Source organism: Mesoplodon mirus (genome assembly GCF_964341445.2).
Source record: "Mesoplodon mirus genome assembly, chromosome: 11".
Classification (NCBI taxonomy): domain Eukaryota; kingdom Metazoa; phylum Chordata; class Mammalia; order Artiodactyla; family Ziphiidae; genus Mesoplodon; species Mesoplodon mirus.
This window is the reverse complement of record NC_138987.1, coordinates 44,406,371-44,424,842: the sequence shown is the minus strand read 5'-3', so window position 1 is coordinate 44,424,842 and position 18,472 is coordinate 44,406,371. Positions and strand designations below refer to the sequence as shown.

The 18,472-nt window shown below is 48.3% G+C and overlaps 1 protein-coding gene across 1 annotated transcript; it reads right to left on the bottom strand.

Moving 5' to 3' along the window:
* Positions 1–4,952: 4,952 nt before the first annotated feature.
* Positions 4,953–5,374, bottom strand: LOC309812230 (NADH dehydrogenase [ubiquinone] 1 alpha subcomplex subunit 5-like). The gene has a single exon (XM_082635857.1). The coding sequence runs from the start codon at positions 5,369–5,371 to the stop codon at positions 5,021–5,023; it is 351 nt and encodes a 116-aa protein (XP_082491983.1). The 5' UTR covers positions 5,372–5,374; the 3' UTR covers positions 4,953–5,020.
* Positions 5,375–18,472: the final 13,098 nt, after the last annotated feature.

The following is an 18,472-nucleotide window of genomic DNA, read 5'->3' as shown; positions in this document are numbered from 1 at the left end:
ACTAAGATCAGGAACAAGACAAGGCTGCCCACTCTCACCACTCTTATTCAACATAGTTTTGGAAGTTTTAGCCACAGCAATCAGAGAAGAAAAGGAAATAAAAGGAATCCAAATTGGAAAAGAAGAAGTAAAGCTGTCACTGTTTGCAGATGACATGATACTATACATAGAGAATCCTAAAGATGCTACCAAAAAACTACTAGAGCTAATCAATGAATTTGGTAAAGTAGCAGGATACAAAATTAATGTACAGAAATCTCTGGCATTCCTGTACACTAATGATGAAAAATCTGAAAATGAAATCAAGAAAACACTCCCATTTACCATTGCAACAAAAAGAATAAAATATCTAGGAATAAACCTACCTAAGGAGACAAAAGACCTGTTTGCAGAAAATTATAAGACACGGATGAAAGAAATTAAAGATGATACAAATAGATGGAGAGATATACCATGCTCCTGGATTGGAAGAATCAATATTGTGAAAATGACTCTACTACCCAAAGCAATCTACAGATTCAATGCAATCCCTATCAAACTACCACTGGCATTTTTCACAGAACTAGAACAAAAAATTTCAAAATTTGTTTGGAAAAACAAAAGACCCCGAATAGCCAAAGCAATCTTGAGAACGAAAAACGGAGCTGGAGGAATCAGGCTCCCTGACTTCAGACTATACTACAAAGCTACAGTAATCAAGACAGCGTGGTACTGGCATAAAAACAGAAAGATAGATCAGTGGATCAGGATAGAAAGCCCAGAGATAAACCCACGCACATATGGCCAACTTATCTTTGATAAAGGAGGCAGGAATGTACAGTGGAGAAAGGGCAGCCTCTTCAATAAGTGGTGCTGGGAAAACTGGACAGGGACATGTAAAAGTTTGAGATTAGATCATTCCCTAACACCATACACAAAAATAAGCTCAAAATGGATTAAAGACCTAAATGTAAGGCCAGAAACTATCAAACTCTTAGAGGAAAACATAGGTAGAACACTCTATGACATAAATCACAGCAAGATCCTTTTGGACCCACCTCCTAGAGAAATGGAAATAAAAACAAAGATAAACACATGGGACCTAATGAAACTTCAAAGCTTTTGCACAGCAAAGGAAACCATAAACAAGACCAAAAGACAACCCTCAGAATGGGAGAAAATATTTGCAAATGAAGCAACTGACAAAGGATTAATCTCCAAAATTTATAAACAGCTCATGCAGCTCAATAGCAAAAAAACAAACAACCCAATCCAAAAATGGGCAGAAGACTTAAATAGGCATTTCTCCAAAGAAGATATACAGACTGCCAACAAACACATGAAAGAATGCTCAACATCATTAATCATTAGAGAAATGCAAATCAAAACTACAATGAGATATCATCTCACACCAGTCAGAATGGCCATCATCAAGAAATCTAGAAACAATAAATGCTGGAGAGGGTGTGGAGAAAAGGGAACACTCTTGCACTGCTGGTGGGAATGTGAATTGGTACAGCCGCTATGGAGAACAGTATGGAGGTTCCTTAAAAAACTAAAAATAGAACTACCATATGACCCAGCAATCCCACTACTAGGCATATACCCTGAGAAAACCATAATTCAAAAAGAGACATGTACCAAAATGTTCATTGCAGCTCTATTCACAATAGCCCGGAGCTGGAAACAACCTAAGTGTCCATCATCGGATGAATGGATAAAGAAGATGTGGCACATATATACAATGGAATATTACTCAGCCATAAAAAGAAACGAAACTGAGCTATTTGTAATGAGGTGGATAGACCTAGAGTCTGTCATACAGAGTGAAGTAAGTCAGAAAGAGAAAGACAAATACCGTATGCTAACACATATATACGGAATTAAAAAAAAAAAAAAAAACGTCATGAAGGACCTAGGGGTAAAACGGGAATAAAGACACAGACCTACTTGAGAATGGACTTGTGGATATGGGGAGGGGGAAGGGTAAGCTGTGACAAAGCGAAAGAGAGGCATGGACATATATACACTACCAAACGTAAGGTAAATAGATAGTGGGAAGCAGCCGCAGAGCAAAGGGAGATCAGCTCGGTGCTTTGTGACCGCCTGGAGGGGTGGGATGGGGAGGGTGGGAGGGAGGGAGATGCATGAGGGAAGGGATGTGGGAACAGATGTATATGTATGACTGATTCACTTTGTTATAAAGCAGAAACTAATAAAAAGAAAAAAAATCCAAAAAAAAAAATAATAATTAGCCAGTTTTAGAAATGTATCCCTACCTGATAATAATGAGAAAAGATAGCAAATAATTAGTCATCCCTACTGTTCACTCACATCTCTCAGGACCCTCTTTAGCCTTCCTTGTGACATTTTGTTTAAAAAAAAAAAAAAGAACAAGGGCATCATACAGAAAACAGGTTTAGTTTTGTAGAAGCTGAAAGATTATTCTAAAATGTATACAAAAATTCAGAGTCCATAATAAATAAGACGATCTTGAAAAAGAGCAAAGTGGCCAGACTTCTCCATTGGCTATCAAGACTTGTTATTGAATACAAGCTCCAGTGATTAAGAGCGTGGTATTGGTGCAAGAATAGTCAGATAGAAGTTGGATGGAACCCAAAAGTAGACCTTGCCTACGTGGAAATTGATTCATGACAGACTCCCAGGAAGCAGCGGGGAGAGGATGCCTTCAACAAATGCAACTAGAGATGATCACACTAAATGAAGTCAATCAGAAAGAGAAAGACAAATACCATATGATATCACTCATATATGGAACCTAAAATACAACACAAATGAACTTACCTATGAAACAGAAACAGACTCACAGACAGAGAACAGACTTGTGGTTGCCAAGGGGGAGGGGGTTGGGAGAGGGATGGAGTGGGAGGCTGGGATTAGTAGATGCAAAGTATTATATACGTGATGGATAAACAACAAGGTCCTACTCTATAGCACGGGGAACTGTATTCAATATCCAGTGATAAATTATAATGGAAAAGAATATTTTAAAAAAGAATATATATGTATAACTGAATTACTTTGTTGTACAGTAGAAATTAACACAACATTGTAAATCAACTCTACTTCAATAAAAAAATAAAATAAAAAAACAAAAATAAAATCAAATGATGTTGGAACAATTGAGTGTGAGGCAAAACAAACAATCGAACTTGAACCCTTGATCACACCGTACATAAAATTGAATCCAGGTGGATTGATAAACAAAAGAATCAATCTCCTAGAACATAATAGGGAAGAAAAGCTTCATGATTTGGAGAAAAATTTCTTGGCCACAAATACAAAAACCACAAACATTGGAGACTAAAATAATTGAATGTGGTACGTGGTGCCTTAATCCACATCTATTCATGGCACACACACCGGAGCGTACCGCAAATGTAGTTTTGAGAAAAAGAAGCTTAACACAAAACAACCTGTATTGCATAATCGTATGCCCTGTGTGACAATGTTCAGGGCTGATATTTAGGGGATAAATGACTCAATTTTAAGAAGTAATTCAAGAGTGTGGTTACCTGCAGGATAAGAGTAGAGTCTGGGGCTGGTGAGTGGGTCTGGAGGGTTTCAGAGAGCAAACAGGTTCTGTGTGACCTGCTGTTGTATACGTGGTGCTCATTTGATGAAATTGTAAATAGTTGCACAAATGTGATTTTCATGGTATTTCAGATGTTAAAACTATTACGTTATTACTTCACATTTTTGCAACAGAATCTAAGTATACAGCAATGGATACCAGGCATCTATTTTTTAAAGACTTCAGAAAGTGCTGGGTTTAAGTTGAAACGGAAGCACTTAATTTTTACCTTCCTTTCATACACACATTCCAGTCCTCCATTAAATTGTAACGTTAACATATTTTATGCTTTCAGGGTTTTTGATCATCCTATCATAATTTCCTATTATAACATGGATAAATCTGTATATAAATTGATATTTTTTAAAATCCAGGTGCCGCTGGGCTTTAAATGCTAAAATGTCTTCTAGGTTGAGTTATTATTACAATTATTTTCACAACACTAGATTAACAGCACATGAACGTAGTATACATTTTGACAAATGCTTAGCAAACATAAAAAGGTTTTTAAAATGCTTCTCATCCCCACATTTAAATCACACCCCCTTAGATGGTCTAATTGCTGGAATGAAGCGGCATTCAATTTTTTTTTTTTTTTTTACGAAAAGTAATTTTATTTTTGTTTAACCTTAAACTTACCAAACTGCTTCTTTCTTTGAACAGCATTTATCTTGTTTGATACCCAGCTGCACTCATATTGGAAATTAGTGAAAACTATTTAATGATTCCACTTTGAAGTTATAACCATACAACTAAGATGTTTTGAATATAAGCCTATCTGTAAGTCAGATAAACTTTAAGAACTCTTAGTGTCTCTTCTTTTACAGAAATTCTATCTCTATCCCACTGTACTTCGGTTGATCAAGAAAACTAAAGGCAAAGGGCCAGAAAGCTAACTTCCTTAAAAATGAGACAAAAGGAAAAGTTTTTCCAACTACACTATAAATAAAAATTTTTCTTTCAAATACCAAATCAATTTTCTCAAGTGTACAATGAATTCTAATTTGATAGGTTTTTTTCTTACTACTTCATTTCAAACAGTGACCTATAAATTTGTTTAAACAATAATAATAATTAAGTACCTTTTATGTTTTTTCAGAATAAAAAAAATTAAATGATGTGTTGAAGATACTACTAAAAATACTTCACCTTTTGAATATAGCCCCTGCATTGGAGATCTATAGGAATTTTTCCAGTTAACTTTCAAATCTTCCCACAACATTTGTTTTAAAAAATATTTTTGAAATAATTTGAATGAATGCTCTACAAATCAAAAACCGATTCACAAGTCCCTATTATATAATCAACGATTTTATCAAGTCTCCTATATATGTTCTGTATCAGTTTTCTTGATTATAAGATGTCAATAATATGGAAATATTTTTAATACAACAGAATATTTAATTACATCAGTTTCCCATAAACACACAAGTCATTTAATGATGTTTATATTGGCCATTTCCATTGGTTGGCAAGAGGCTCTTCCACTAAAGGCTCCCATGGTTTCCATTGCACCATTTTTCTTGCCAGACTTAGTTCATTTTCAGCCTGAAGAATCACCTCTTCTATTTGGCCTCCCTGAAGTTGCTCTTCTAATTTTTTAACATTTGGTTCCGCTTTAACCATACTCAGCTTCTCATTTGTAATCTGTTCTGTATACTTTCTATATGCTGCATTTTTAGGGATTTGTCCAAGAACATCAAGAATCTTTGTATACAATATTTTCAGCCTCTCGTGTGGACTCTCACATAGAGCCAATCCCACAAGGCCAGTGGTCTTCTTCAGCAAGCCCGCCATGACAGCGCCCCAGCATTCAGTTTTATTCTTACTTTTAATTTTAAAAATTTAATCTAAAGCACTGAGAACGTGCTCATATAAATGAGATGAGAATGAAGGGAATGTTTTCATTCAATGTACATCATTTCATTGAAGTTGGACATTGAGCTGTGTGCCAGTGAGCACACTGTCTGTGCTACCCACGTGTCCCCCGCCGTGATGCTGGACTCACTGCGTGATGTCAACAAGGGGTCCGTGCTCCCTTCCCTGGAAAAGCTGCCGGCCTGGGACTCTGTGACTCTGAGGCTGGACACAAGGGGATATGTACTATCTCCCACCAGGAAGATGGCTGATACCAAAAATCCAGAGAAAGACAGGTGTTGGGGAGAATGTGGAGGCTTCAGACTGCAGTCCCAGCTGTGGTCCAGCCCAAGGTCTGCGTGAGTCAGCAGGTGCGGGAGTGAGGATGCCTTGAAGGTGGACTGTCTCCACCTGAGTATCCCTGAGATACAGCTGCCTGCCCAGCCTGTCAACTGTGATGGACAGTAAGGACACGGCTGTCCTTCTCTGCAGCCCCAGATTTCAGGGGTTTCCTTCCACAGTAACCTGGTCATGCCACGCCCACAAGAGGGATCTGGCATGACTTTTTTTTTTTTTTTTTTGCGATACGCGGGCCTCTCACTGTTGTGGCCTCTCCCGTTGCGGAGCATAGGCTCCGGACGCGCAGGCTCAGTGGCATGGCTCACGGGCCCAGATGCTCCGCGGCATGTGGGATCTTCCCGGACCGGGGCACGAACCCGTGTCCCCTGCATCGGCAGGCGGACTCTCAACCACTGCGCCAACAGGGAAGCTCCCAGACATTATTTTAAATGATTATGACTTAAGCATTAAAATCAACATATGATTGTCATTAAAAATAAACTGTTATTAGAATTACTTTAAGTTTTAATAAGTTATGTGAGAGTCTGAGCTTAGTTGAAAGGAAAGAATTTGAAACCTACCTGAATTCGTAAAATCATTTGTTACCCAGTCATTGGAAATTGTCTCTCTTTTTTCCCCCCCAAATCAACAATAATTTGAATTGTCTTTTTGTTTAAAGATCATTGTTATAGAACAGAAAACTTCAGTCTATGGGCCAGATACAGCCTACAGCCTGTTTAGATTTTTTTTTTGTATGACCCACCCCCTAAAAATGGATTTTTAAAGGGTCGTACTAACAACAACATGTGATGGAGGCTGCATGTGGCCGATGAGCCTAAGATGCTTACGACCTGGCCTTTTACAGCACAAGCTGGGGAATCTCTGCTTCAGGAAATCCTTTTCCAGGGTTTTGGTGGTAAAGTCCCCATTTTTGTCTGAAAAATATAGTTTCCTTCCTTTTCTCTTGAACACTAGATGTAAAAGTATTGACTCATATTTTCTCTTCTGTCCTTCGGAGATATTCTTCTACTATTTTTTCTTGCCTCTGCTGTTCCTGCCAAGGGTTCTGTTATTAGCACAGTCGGTGATCTTTGGAGGTGACAGGTCTTTTCTCTCCGGCTACTTTTAAGTTCTTACCTTTGATCTGGTATCTTTCAGGTTGCTTTTCAGGGTCGTTCTCAGTGTGAAAGTCTTATTGTTATACTCTTGTATTCATAATAAGTCTTCCGTATGAGGATTCATGTCTGTCACCAATCTTAGAGAAGGCTCAGCCATTCTCTCTGTGGCTGTTGCCTCTCCCCAGCTTCCTCTGGTCTCTTTTTCTGGAACTACAATTAAACTATGGTGTTTATGGGTTTTGGTGTTTGTCCTTCAAGTTCTTTCCTGCCTCTCTGGGAACTTATTCAGTTCTCCCTTCCATTTTTGCCAATTGTCTCTCTTGAAAAAAATAATGATTTTTTTTCACTTGTTAAGGTTACTTTTTTTTTTTTTTCTTTTTTACTTTTCAGATATTCTTGGTATTCTTAATAGTTTTCTGATCTGTGCTGAGGTTTCTGGTCTCCCTTTTTATTGATTAAACATTCAAAAAACAAATGGGCTTTGTGGTTAGCATTTCACCCCCCAATTGTCCCAGGCGCTGGGGGTCTGCTCTCTTGTCCCCATAGCACTCATGGAGCACCCTGAGTGTTTTGTCCTTCGGGATGTGAGCTGCTGAGCAGGGCTTGGTCTGAGAATCTGCTCAACTAGGGGAAGTACTTGAATCTCTTTTCTTGTCATTTTTAGGATTGCAAACTATGCAGGTCGAGTTAATGCAAACCCAGCTGAGGACAGAGTCGGGCTGCCTTTCTCTTTGCCCTCAGGCTAATCCTTGTTCCCCTCATCCTTCACTGCCTTCATAGCCTTGGAGGACCACTCTTCATTTCTGTGGGAGGGGTCTTCGTTCAGGGCTGCCTACCCCCATCCCAGGCGCACATCCTTGAAGACTCCAGCCAGGCGTCTTGGGGGCCAAGATGGACCAACAACCCTTCAGCCCTCACAGCAGCCTCGGGACCCCAGGGTTCCTGTCTGCAGCCTCTCGGTCTTATTCCTGAGACCTTCTCCACTTTCTCTAGAGCTGAGTTGTGCATTGACAAGGATGTTTAATTTCTATATCCAGCTTTTCTGTGTTTCTGGAAGGACAGGATATGTGAGTTCACCCGTTGCTGTAAGGGGAAGCTCCCACGATCCCTCTTAGACCCATAACTGGACATGCTGCTCTCAACAGACAGTCAATTACCGACTACCAGGATGGGGCAGGAGAATCTCCACTGGCCTGGAAGAAAGCCAAGGGCACCTGTGAGGAGGGGAGGAGTTTGGATGGGAGGAGCCCAACCGAACAGAGCTCTTGGCCTGGGGATACCTGGCTATTGAGCACCTACTCTGTGCCAGGCCTTCCTCCAGGTGCTGTGGACACAAGAAGAGGAAAATAAACACCATAATTGACAAAGCGTGTTCTGAGTTAATCGGCCCTAAGTGCCCTAGCCATGGTCTGTGTCTGTCTCCCCAGTTAAAATGTTTGTCACGTGGTCTTCACCTACCTGTTCCTCTGTCTGCCACACCGGACACAAGTATCTGTGTCCCAGAGCGTCCAGACTCCATTTTATTCAGGTCTGTACTTGTGCACCGGCCTGGTATCTGGTATAAAGCGAGGCTGGAATTACCTGGTGGAGGAGAAGCTTAGTTCAGCGAGTCAGGAAGTGGGTTTATTCAGGGAGGTCTCGGGAATGGAAAGCCTTCATCACCGTCACTGCGGCCAGCCAACAGCTCCGGTCTCCCAGGCGCATCCAGCTTGCTCCTGCTGTAGTGCGGGGCGGGACCCTACCCTCCATGGCTCCCTCGTGCGGCGACAGGATGCGCACCCCTCCACCACACCCTGGGCCTGGGGTCCAGCCGCCCTGTGGCTCCCACACGGGTGGTGCACCTGCTGTGCCAGGCCATGCCCGGGGGGCCTGGGGGCTCGCAGGGAGGGTGGGGGGTAGCAGGATGGCCTCCCGCGGCTGGTCCTCAGGCCTGGCTGACCCGTGGCAGCCTCGGCAGGAGACACCCCTGTCCCCCTGCTCAGTCCTCAGCTCCCCATCCTCGCGTGGCAGACCCAGCCTCTGCAGAGCCTCAGAGGGACCCACATTTGACAGGGGGAAGGGGCTGCCAGGTACATGCTGGGCTCCAGTGGGGGTCACTTTTCCTCTCACATTCATCTGAACTGACGCCATCACCACCTGCCAGGGCCACCTGACCCAGGGCTCTGTGTCACTAGCCGGGGTCACATCCTTTGACCTCTGGGTACCAGGCGGCAATGCTGGGACTCTGTGCAGGCCCCCCGCACTCCTGACAAGCAGCCTGGGGCCCTGGGACCTGCTCCCTCACCTCGAACTCTTACCGGGCACCCCTTTGACAGAACAGCTCTAGCCAGAGGGGTTGCCTGGCTGTGTGCAGAGCCCTCACCTGGGGGATGTGCAAGGTGTATTAGGGCACGGCCGTGGCCAGGGCAGGGGCAGGGAGAGGCAGGTGGGGGAGAGAGGGGCTGCCTGCCAGGGCCCTCCTCCCAGCTTTGATGTGTGCAGGGAAGTCCAGGGCGGGGAGGGCCGAGGACCAATGGGTTTTGGCCACAGGATGAGGACGGAGTTGCCCGAGGATGGGCTAGAGTGGAGAGGCAGCAGGTGCCATGTAAGTGGCCTCGGGGTGGGGGGCGCATCCAGCTTGGGGAGGGGCAGACGAGGGGAGGCCGCGTGGAGCAGAGGCCCGGCTCTCCCAGGACTCTTCCAGGAAAAACAAAGACAGATATTAAACAAAACAAATGTACCTTCTAACACCTCTGTGCTCTTAAAGGCACTCAGAGGGCAGGATTTCATTCCACATTAAATAACTCAGTGCGACACCACCACTGACAGCCAGCGGCTGAACCCGCTGGGCTGGGAGACGCTTCCGCCTCCAGCGGCCGACCTCCGGCCCCCAAACCCCAGGCAAGTGCAGCTGCGGCCAGCAGGCCCTTCTGGGGAAGAAACGCCTGCGGTGAGGGGGAAAGAGGGTCAATAGAGCCCCAGCGAACCTTCCTCGGGTGCCCCGGCCCTGGCCCATTCTTTGATTGTGAGGCCCAAGCTTTCTCCATCAGTCTTGTGGGGTTTCAGCTCCGAGCCAGCCTGGTTCTCGCTGGGTGGAAACCGCTGCTGCAGACGGTGTAGAAACTTGGCCTTGGGAGTCCGAAACCCAGGACACCCTCCAGCAGCTCTTCAAAAATAATCCCGAGTTACTCCCGACTTGCCCAGGGGCTCCTGGGTGATCCTGGCGTCTGTGCTTCCTCCCTGGGGGCTGCCCGGCCCTGAGGTCAGGGCTTGGCCCCCGGGAAGCCTGTCCGCAGGCCCTAACCTCTGCATCCCCCAGCATCTTCCTTCCTTCAGCGAGACTGGGCCAAGCACTGGCTACGCTGGGGCTGGGGACCCAGTGGGCAGGGCCGATGGTCTGCAGGGCACAGAGGGCCTGACGGGACACTCGGAGCCAGGTGGCACAGAGGAGGGTCAACTGCTCCTGGAGAAAGAGCATGCGAGGGGGGAGAGGGCAGGGATGTGCGGGAAGCAGCAAGGGAAGCAGCTTCTGCGACGGCCTCAGGACACCTGCCCGACAGTGGGAACGGGACCCCTAGAGCAGGGCCGGGGGTGGGGTGGGGTGGGCAGAGCTGGATGCGGACCAGAGGAGGACAAACCAAGAGCGAGGGCTGCCACACGGAGCAGAGTTAACTCCTCACGGGCTCGGGGTCAGCCTGGCAGGTGCTAAAACCTTCAGAACTGACATTGCACAGCTAGGTAGTTGGAAAAATCTCTCCAGTGAATGAGGAGGAAACCGTGGGAGCAGAAAGCAACCCAGGACCCATATTCCTACCCTACTCCACACCCTATTACAGACCCTGGTCCTCAGCTACTCCACACCCTGGTCCTCACCCTGGTCCACACCTGTCCTCACTCTGGTCCTCACCCTAGTCCTCACCCTGGTCCACACCTGTCCTCACTCTGGTCCACAGCCCCTACCCACTCCTACTTGGAGACTCGTTGGCGTCTGCACCTCACTCTTCCCCACACCCCACAGGAGGCTCCTTGCCCTGTCCCAGCTCCCATGGGGCCTGCCTCCAATCCCATCAGACGGCTGGTTGCTGGACCCAGAGCTGGGCATGATCTTGTTTCTTCTTTCTCCTGCAGCCTGTCTCTGACCTCCAAATCCTGTCCATTTGAATGACCTCAAGGCACGTCTGGATCCAGCCCTCCTCAAGCTGTCTCCTCCAGCCTGCCCTGTCGCCCACCTGATTTCTCCAGGGAACCCCTGTCTACTCTCTGCATAGAAGCCAGTCCCGCCAGGACCCTGGACGTCATCACGGTGTGGCCCCACGACCCGCCTGCACCTGTCACCGCCCCCTCCCCCCACCTCCCTCCAGCCACCCCGGACTTCTTGTCATCCATGCGAAAGAGCGCATTCCCCAAAGCCTCAGCGCTCTGCACGTCTGTGCCCTTTGTCCTGAGCTCTTTTCTCTCATCTAGCTGCGTGACTTGTTCTTGCCTCTCCTTCAGGACTTTTCTCAAAAATCACCTCCTCAGAGAGGCCCTCCAGGACTGTAGTATCTAAGCCAGGCCCTCTGTCTCCCCGCCCCTCCCCTGATTTCTATTTCTTGCCAGCACCTGGCCTCCTTCCAGTCCTTGCTTATCCACTTCCTTGCTGGTCCACCCGCTTCCCTTTCTGCCCTGTAAGCTGCAGGAGCGCGCGGGCATATCTGCCTTACTCCCCACCTCACCGGCAGCCTTTACAGGGGGGTAGCTGCCCACACAGTTTTGAGTGGATGAACTGAGCCCCTACTTGCCTTGGACCACACCAGGTGCCCTAGCTCATTAAACCGCACCAAGAAAGCTGAGCCAGGCACTGCCCTGAGTCTACGGGGAGACTTGTGAGGCTCCGAGGGTCTGGAAGACCCTGACCCCTGCACGCCTGGCCCAGGAGGCCATGGGGACCCGGGTGAGGGGGGTGAGAAACTCTGCGGTCTGAGGCTGCCCTGTGCCCCTAGTGACACATCTGTCTTTATGTTGCTTTGCTGACAGCAGCCCCGATGTGTCCCACAGTGTAAGCACTGCCAAGGATGCAAACACTATGCCGTGCTGTAATTGCTCCATGAAATCTGTATCCTCTCCCTGACATGCGTTTTACCCACTCAACTAATCATTAACCGATAGTTTGCTGCATGAAGATAATATTTCTAATATGTAATGCAATTTACAGAGTATAGAAAGTGCTTACGGTACAAAGCTGTTATTCGGGGTCACGGACCTGAATGGAAATTGATGAAGGCTCTGGCTTGGGAGACAGAGGGAGCCGAGTCTGATGGTTGACAGTCCCAAGGGGTATTTGTCTATGCAGGAGACATATCTGTAAATCAAGGAGAAGGGAAAATCAATGCATTTGCATCTTTTCTCTCTCAAAAGCCCACTAGATGTACTTTATTTAATGTGAGGCGTATTTGTCCTCCATCACTTGGGTGACACATACGGGTCGGGACCTACCAATAATTTCAATCTCCTAAAAGCACATTTCTATGCTAATTTTTAATTACAATTAGTGCCAGTGTCAGCTGTCGGCTTTGGTGACTGACTTCCCGATTTGCCCATGTTACACCCCCGGTGCAAGATTCAAGGCGGTAGGGAGGGTGGGGCTTACTGGGAAAGGAGGTGTGGATTCTAAGCCAGGTGATTTTAGGCACCGGCTGGGGATGCCTCGTGGAAAGACTGGTGTGTGCGGCTCAGCTCATACTGTCTCCGTGGGCTCTGATGGTCCCCCCACCCCCGCCCTCCTGTGCTCCCCACCCCTGGCCAGTGCACACGGGGGGACCCTTCCTGGACTTTCCAGGAAGGCCCAGCTGCGGGTAGAATGAGTGCCAGGAATGAGTGAGTTCCACGAGGTCCGACCAACAGAGAACAGCACAGGCAACCTCTGGGGTTGTGAAAAATGATAAACTGCCCTTGTGATAAGCCACAGAGTTTGTGGTGATTTGTCTCCTGACCATAGATCCTAAGAGTGACAGCCCAGGCCGGGGGCTTTGCCCCTCTGCCCAGCTACACGGAGGAAAACCCTTCACTGAGAAGACTGGTCTTCTGGACTTCCCCTCCAGGACTGCAAGGCAGGGGGTGAGGAAGCTGCACCCCACTCTGCACAGAGCTTTGGGGGGCGGATGGAGAGGGCGGTGGGTGTCTGAGGCTGGAGGGGAGGAGAGCCAGCCGGGAGGTGGCAGGGGCCCTGCAGAGAACACCCATCCCCCACAGCATACCACCCCCAGGCCGGGCCACAGGGCTTCTGCTCCCACCCACACTCCCTTCAGTATCTGCAGGGCCCCTTCGTAATGGAAGCTGACAGAATGCAAATGAGTTTCTAAAGGGACCAGCAAAAGTGGCAAGTTTTCTCATCTAATCTTCAGATGAGTTGTCTGTCTCTGGGAGCACAGTCTCATTAGAATTCAGAGACTAATTTTGTCCATCAACATGAGATTATTGCTGTGAGGGGGGTTTGGGGAGTGTCCTCCTGGTGAGGCCCAGATGCAGCCCTCAGAGCTGTCCCCAACAGGCCTGCATGGCCTCTCCTGGTGGCGCTGTCCACACTGGGAGGGGACCGCCACACCTGCAGGACAGACAGTGCAAAACCATCTGAAAAAGAGGAGTCTGGGGTCCTAATTCCCAGCTGGACGTTTCCTCGTACGCAGAGGTTTCAGTCCCGTATTTCTCTAAGGACATCTTACAACTCAGAACCCATTGCCTTTCTGGGACCCTCAGAGCTAGGTCTGTGGAACAAGGGACGCCCTGCAGATCCCGTACACGAACCTTACCTCCAGGGCCCCGGGTTGCTCCAAGGAGTGCTCCCTGCCCAGGAGGAGGGGAAGCCAGGGTATGCATCAAGCACAGCACTTCTATGACCCCATCTCACCTCACAGGACCCCTGAAGGATGGTATCAGCCCATTTCACAGGTAGAAACACAGACTCAGACAGGAGCAGCCTGTCCAAGGGCACTGGACTCTCAGCCGTGCGACCAGCCAGGATTCAAACCCGGGTCTACCTGACTCCAAAAGGCACGTCCTCGGTCTTCCTCCTGGAAGGAGCCTACAAGACGTAGGTCAGCAAGGTCAGCAGTCCATCTCGGACCCGTGGGTGTGGGAGGGCAGAGCCCAGAGGCAGAGTGCACACTGACCACGGGGAGCCCCACCGACCTGCCAGGAGCTGGACTCCTGCACACACGCTGGGGTGCAGGCCATCGCCGCACACAGGGTCACGGTGACCCCGCCCCTCCCTTGCCCTCTGCCCCCACCTGCAGAGGCCACCCCCATCTGACAATCTGAGGCGGGGTCTCCACCTGCACTGAGACACCCATACACACCTGGGTCTGTGGGCAAAGCAAGACGTTGCACAGGTGATCCCCACTGGGACCCACACAGAAAACCACCAATGTGGGCAGTGAGGACTCACTGAGATGTGGGGACCACAGTGTCCCCCGAGGCTCCAAGGGGTGCACCCAGGCGGTCAGGATTCAAGCCCAGGAAAAAGGAGGACTCTAGGAGGAATAACAGTGTTGACGCCGCACTTTCTATGTGCCTGAGACTGTCTTTGGCTTTGGGAATGAAGCCATTCAATCCTGTGCTCCTTCCAGGGGAAATTCACATTTATCAGCCCAACTTTACACAAGGGCTGCACGGAGTTACAGAACTAGGATTGCCGAGCCAAGAAGGGCTGGGCAGTGGGCTGAAAATCCACCCCCTCAGCACCGTCCTAAGCCTCTTCCTCAGTGAGATGCCCCTTTTCAATAATAACAGGGGAAGAATCTGTTAGTGAGAGGCTGGGGTCACCACTCTGCCCCCCCCATACTGGGACACCTCCCCTAAAACACAGGAACCTTGAGCTCATCTCAAATGAGCAAGAGAAAAGGATTCTGAAAAATCCATACAAAGACACCTCCGTGAGAATCAAGACTGAGAGTGAGCTGACAAGAGGGGCCAGTGCGGACCCCCCTCTGAAAACTGGCCTCTGAGCATGTGCAGACTGGAACCTAATGTAACAGAGAAGCCTAACGAAATTAAGAAAATGACTGGCCCATGAAAGAATGCAGTAAGTAAAAGATAGAAAAGCTCAGGAATGAGCTGGCTAAGCAGGAAGGGGGTAGAAAGGAGGGAAAGAGTTAAGAAACAAATGTTTAAAGTAAAAGCAACGTCACCTCAGAAAGGAGAATCCAGCTGGTATGTACACAAGAGTGAACAGACCCCACTGCTACTGCAGTCAGGTCAGTGCAAGAAAGAAAGGAGAAAAATGGAGAAGTGAACTAAAAAGTAACAGTTCTAAAGACAGTTATACAGTCACAGAATAGAAGCAAAGAAGGCTCAAGAAATGTGTGAATGGAATCCCCCCAAATTGGAGAGGGAAGCAGTGGAGCAGAACAGGTGTTAACCATCCCCATGAAAGGAATCTTTCCTGAAATATAGAATGCTGTGGAAAGGGTGCATTGTGATTCTGGGACAATCAGCAAGCATTTACTGAGCAATGTTCTAGTAAATATTGGTCTTAAAGGATTAAAGAAAATCTACTGGGGGCAATGTGGACAAAAGAGAAGGCTATTTGTAAGTAGGGTGATGATCTCATTATCATCCAATCAGGGCAGCTTCTGAGATGAAGGCAGGGATGTTGTACAGATTGTGCCGAGTGGAAGATACGCACAGACCAGGACACCTGGTGCCCGTACACCTGAGACAAGGACGGGATCGTCACCAGGATCCTTGACAGCAGAAGAAAATGGAAAATCAGATTTAAGATACTCAAAGAAACAAAATGCAAGCAGAGATTTTCTATGCTAACTGACCTTCAAGTATCAAGACCACAGACAAACCTCAGGAAGAGGTGAGAACTCAAGCAGCCTATCTATCTCCCCCGGCCCTTCCAGGAAGTCACAGGAGAAGCTTCAGCATGAGAGCTGGTGCTGAGCATATAACTGCAAAACCAACAGCAAATGACAAGTCACATAAATTATATGATAATTTACATAAGTTATATGATAACAGAAGTCACATAAGTTATATGATAACAAAATTATCTCAAAAGGGAAAAGTCCCTGATAATTTGGAAACAAACTGAAAGAGGAAAACCTGATGGTACATCAAGTTAGGGATGCAGACAGGCAGAGAAAACTATGGAAAGTGTAGTGGATTTGTGATGTTGAACTGATACGGGTGCTGTTGTGGGGAAAACCAACACGGTCAGCGTTTGTGGTAAAAAGACCTAAGTTTGATCAGACGTTTGAATTGAAAGTCTTTTCATGAACAAGTGGCTTTGCCTTAGGAGGACAAGAGGCAGTGAAAGCCAGCATGGACAGGCACCCCTGCTGCCCCGACATCAGGAAGAGTCTGCTCCAGGCTGCAGGTATGTTGTAGGTGGGACATAACGTAGCTCCCTGTGGGGCTGACGAATCAATCCTCCAGGGTCTGCCTATTTTTGTGTCTCTCCTAATATACCATGTGTTCACCCCCATCCCGAAACCTCCCAAAGTCACGTGCAGTTAAGGCAGCAGGTTCAGATTCCAGGATTCCAGGGTCAAAGTGAGGGCCGGTTTTGGCAGTAGAAATTCCCGGAAAGCTTTAGCACTTTTACACTCTTATGCGTTCATCAACATGGCACCAAAATAGATCAGGCAGAACTTGGTGGAAACAGGAAGGACGGACCGATCGACCAGGGAGCTGGAAATTTAAATGATCTTGCAGAAACAAAGACCAAAATGGCAAAGGATATTTGAAGATGCGACTGGGAGCTCCCTTGCCCTGATGAGCAAAAGTCGGATGGAGTACTAAGCAAAGGACTGCAGAACACTCTTGAAATGTGACAGAGTAACCTATGGCCCTGAAAGTGTGTGGGTTACAGCTACACGCCCTAAAAACAAGATGTTGAGGGAAAGAAGCCATTCCCTTTAGAAAATAAACAGTGTGGCTCCATGTTATAAAGTTCAAACTGGAGAAATGTCCGAGTTCATCATTTAGGGTCATATTTGCAGGTGGCACAACTGCAAACCTAAGAGATGGGCATCGCTGAAGTCAGGAGACTGCTTCCTCTGGGTGAGGGGGGCTTGGAAGCCAGGAGGGGTCATGGGGAGTGCCCCGCCTTCACCTAACACATCAGCCTTATTCTAATTCTTACATGTACGGATGTGTGCTGTGCACCCTCTCATGTGTGTACAAGAAATGCACACGTTTACAAATTGGCATTGAAGCTGTAAGAAATGAAAAAGGTGGAATAAAGTCCATCCAGTGAGAGGAAGGTCGGACTGGAGAAGGTTTCTCAAAAGGCAGAGGTGAGATTAGAACAATGGCAGGGGAAGAGAAATCGAGAACACCTCTAGAGACCCAGCTAAGGAAGCATTCCTGGGCTGGTGCTGGGTAAAGACCCCACCCAATGCCATGCCAGACCCGTGGAAGTTCTGGCCATCGCTGCGTTTGGAGTCTGAGGTCTTGGGGGCTTCGGGTTCCAGTCCTGGGCTTTCTCACTAAGCGCCTGGGACTCCCTGGTCACCTGGACCCACGGGTCCCAGGGGAGAGGCCGCCAGCAGAGACAAACTCGCACCCTCCCGTGCTCCAGCCAGCGCAAGAGCGTCAGCCAATATCGTGTCCCTCTCATCTTGTGGTGCGATGACGAATTCCCAGAGGAGAGCTGGAAAGCAGAAGAGAAAGTGAGGGGAACCTGGGCCAAACCTGAGACCGGCCATTGTCCAAACCTCTGTGAGGCCTGAGCCGGATCCCTGAAGCCTCGCCATCTGGGGACAACCACAGCTGTCCCCACCACCTCCAGGCCTGAGTAAACCTGTCCCGGACGGAGTGAGCAGAACGAAACCCCTGTTGCTCCTTGCTGCCCACCCGTCATGGCTCCCGATTCCAGAGGGACCTGTGTTAGCCATCGCCTCGCCTCTCTGAACCCCGAGGAAGACGGCCGACACAGGCTCACCTGGGATCCAGACTCCAGCTGAAGCAGGGCTGGGCGATGTCCACGGGGCCAGCCTAGACCCTCTTCTGCTTTGCTCTGGGGCCCCTGCTGGGCCCTCCCCGCAGCAGATCTCACCACCATCCCCGTGTGATTCCAGCTCCCAGAATGTTCTTCCCTCCACCCCTGGACTCATAAGGTGCTCAGCACTGAATTAATGGTTAGATGAGGCTAGGTCTGCTTCCCAGCCTTGCTGAGAGCAGAGGCCGAGGCCTCAGGTGGCCCTGCCCAGCAGCGGGTCCATCCACATGTCGATGGCAACCCCCCACTTTGGCCGCTTACCTAACAGGTCCTCAGACCCCGACCTCCCAGCTCTGCCCTGGTGGCCCCGGGGCTGCAGGCGGCAGGAGCAAACTGCGCCCTCAACCCTCCCAGCCTTCGCATTCAACCAATACAGCTAAATGCGCCTGATCGTGTCCCTAAGGGAAGCCCCGGCCCCATTTGCCGACACAGACACTCTCACCACAGCCTGTTCCACTCTCCGGGTGAATGCACGGGGCGAGGGGCCTCCCCGACCTGGGAAGATGCCCACAAGGCCTCTATACCCAGTGAGGCCATCCAGTCCCACCTGGGATGGAGGGCAGTCCGGCTGGCCAACAATCAGTCTCACCCAGCTTTCGGAGGTCACCAAGACTCAAA

Excerpts from the sequence above, each read along its gene's own strand:
- LOC309812230 (XM_082635857.1), bottom strand. The coding sequence starts at position 5,371 with ATGGCGGGCTTGCTGAAGAAGACCACTGGCCTTGTGGGATTGGCTCTA.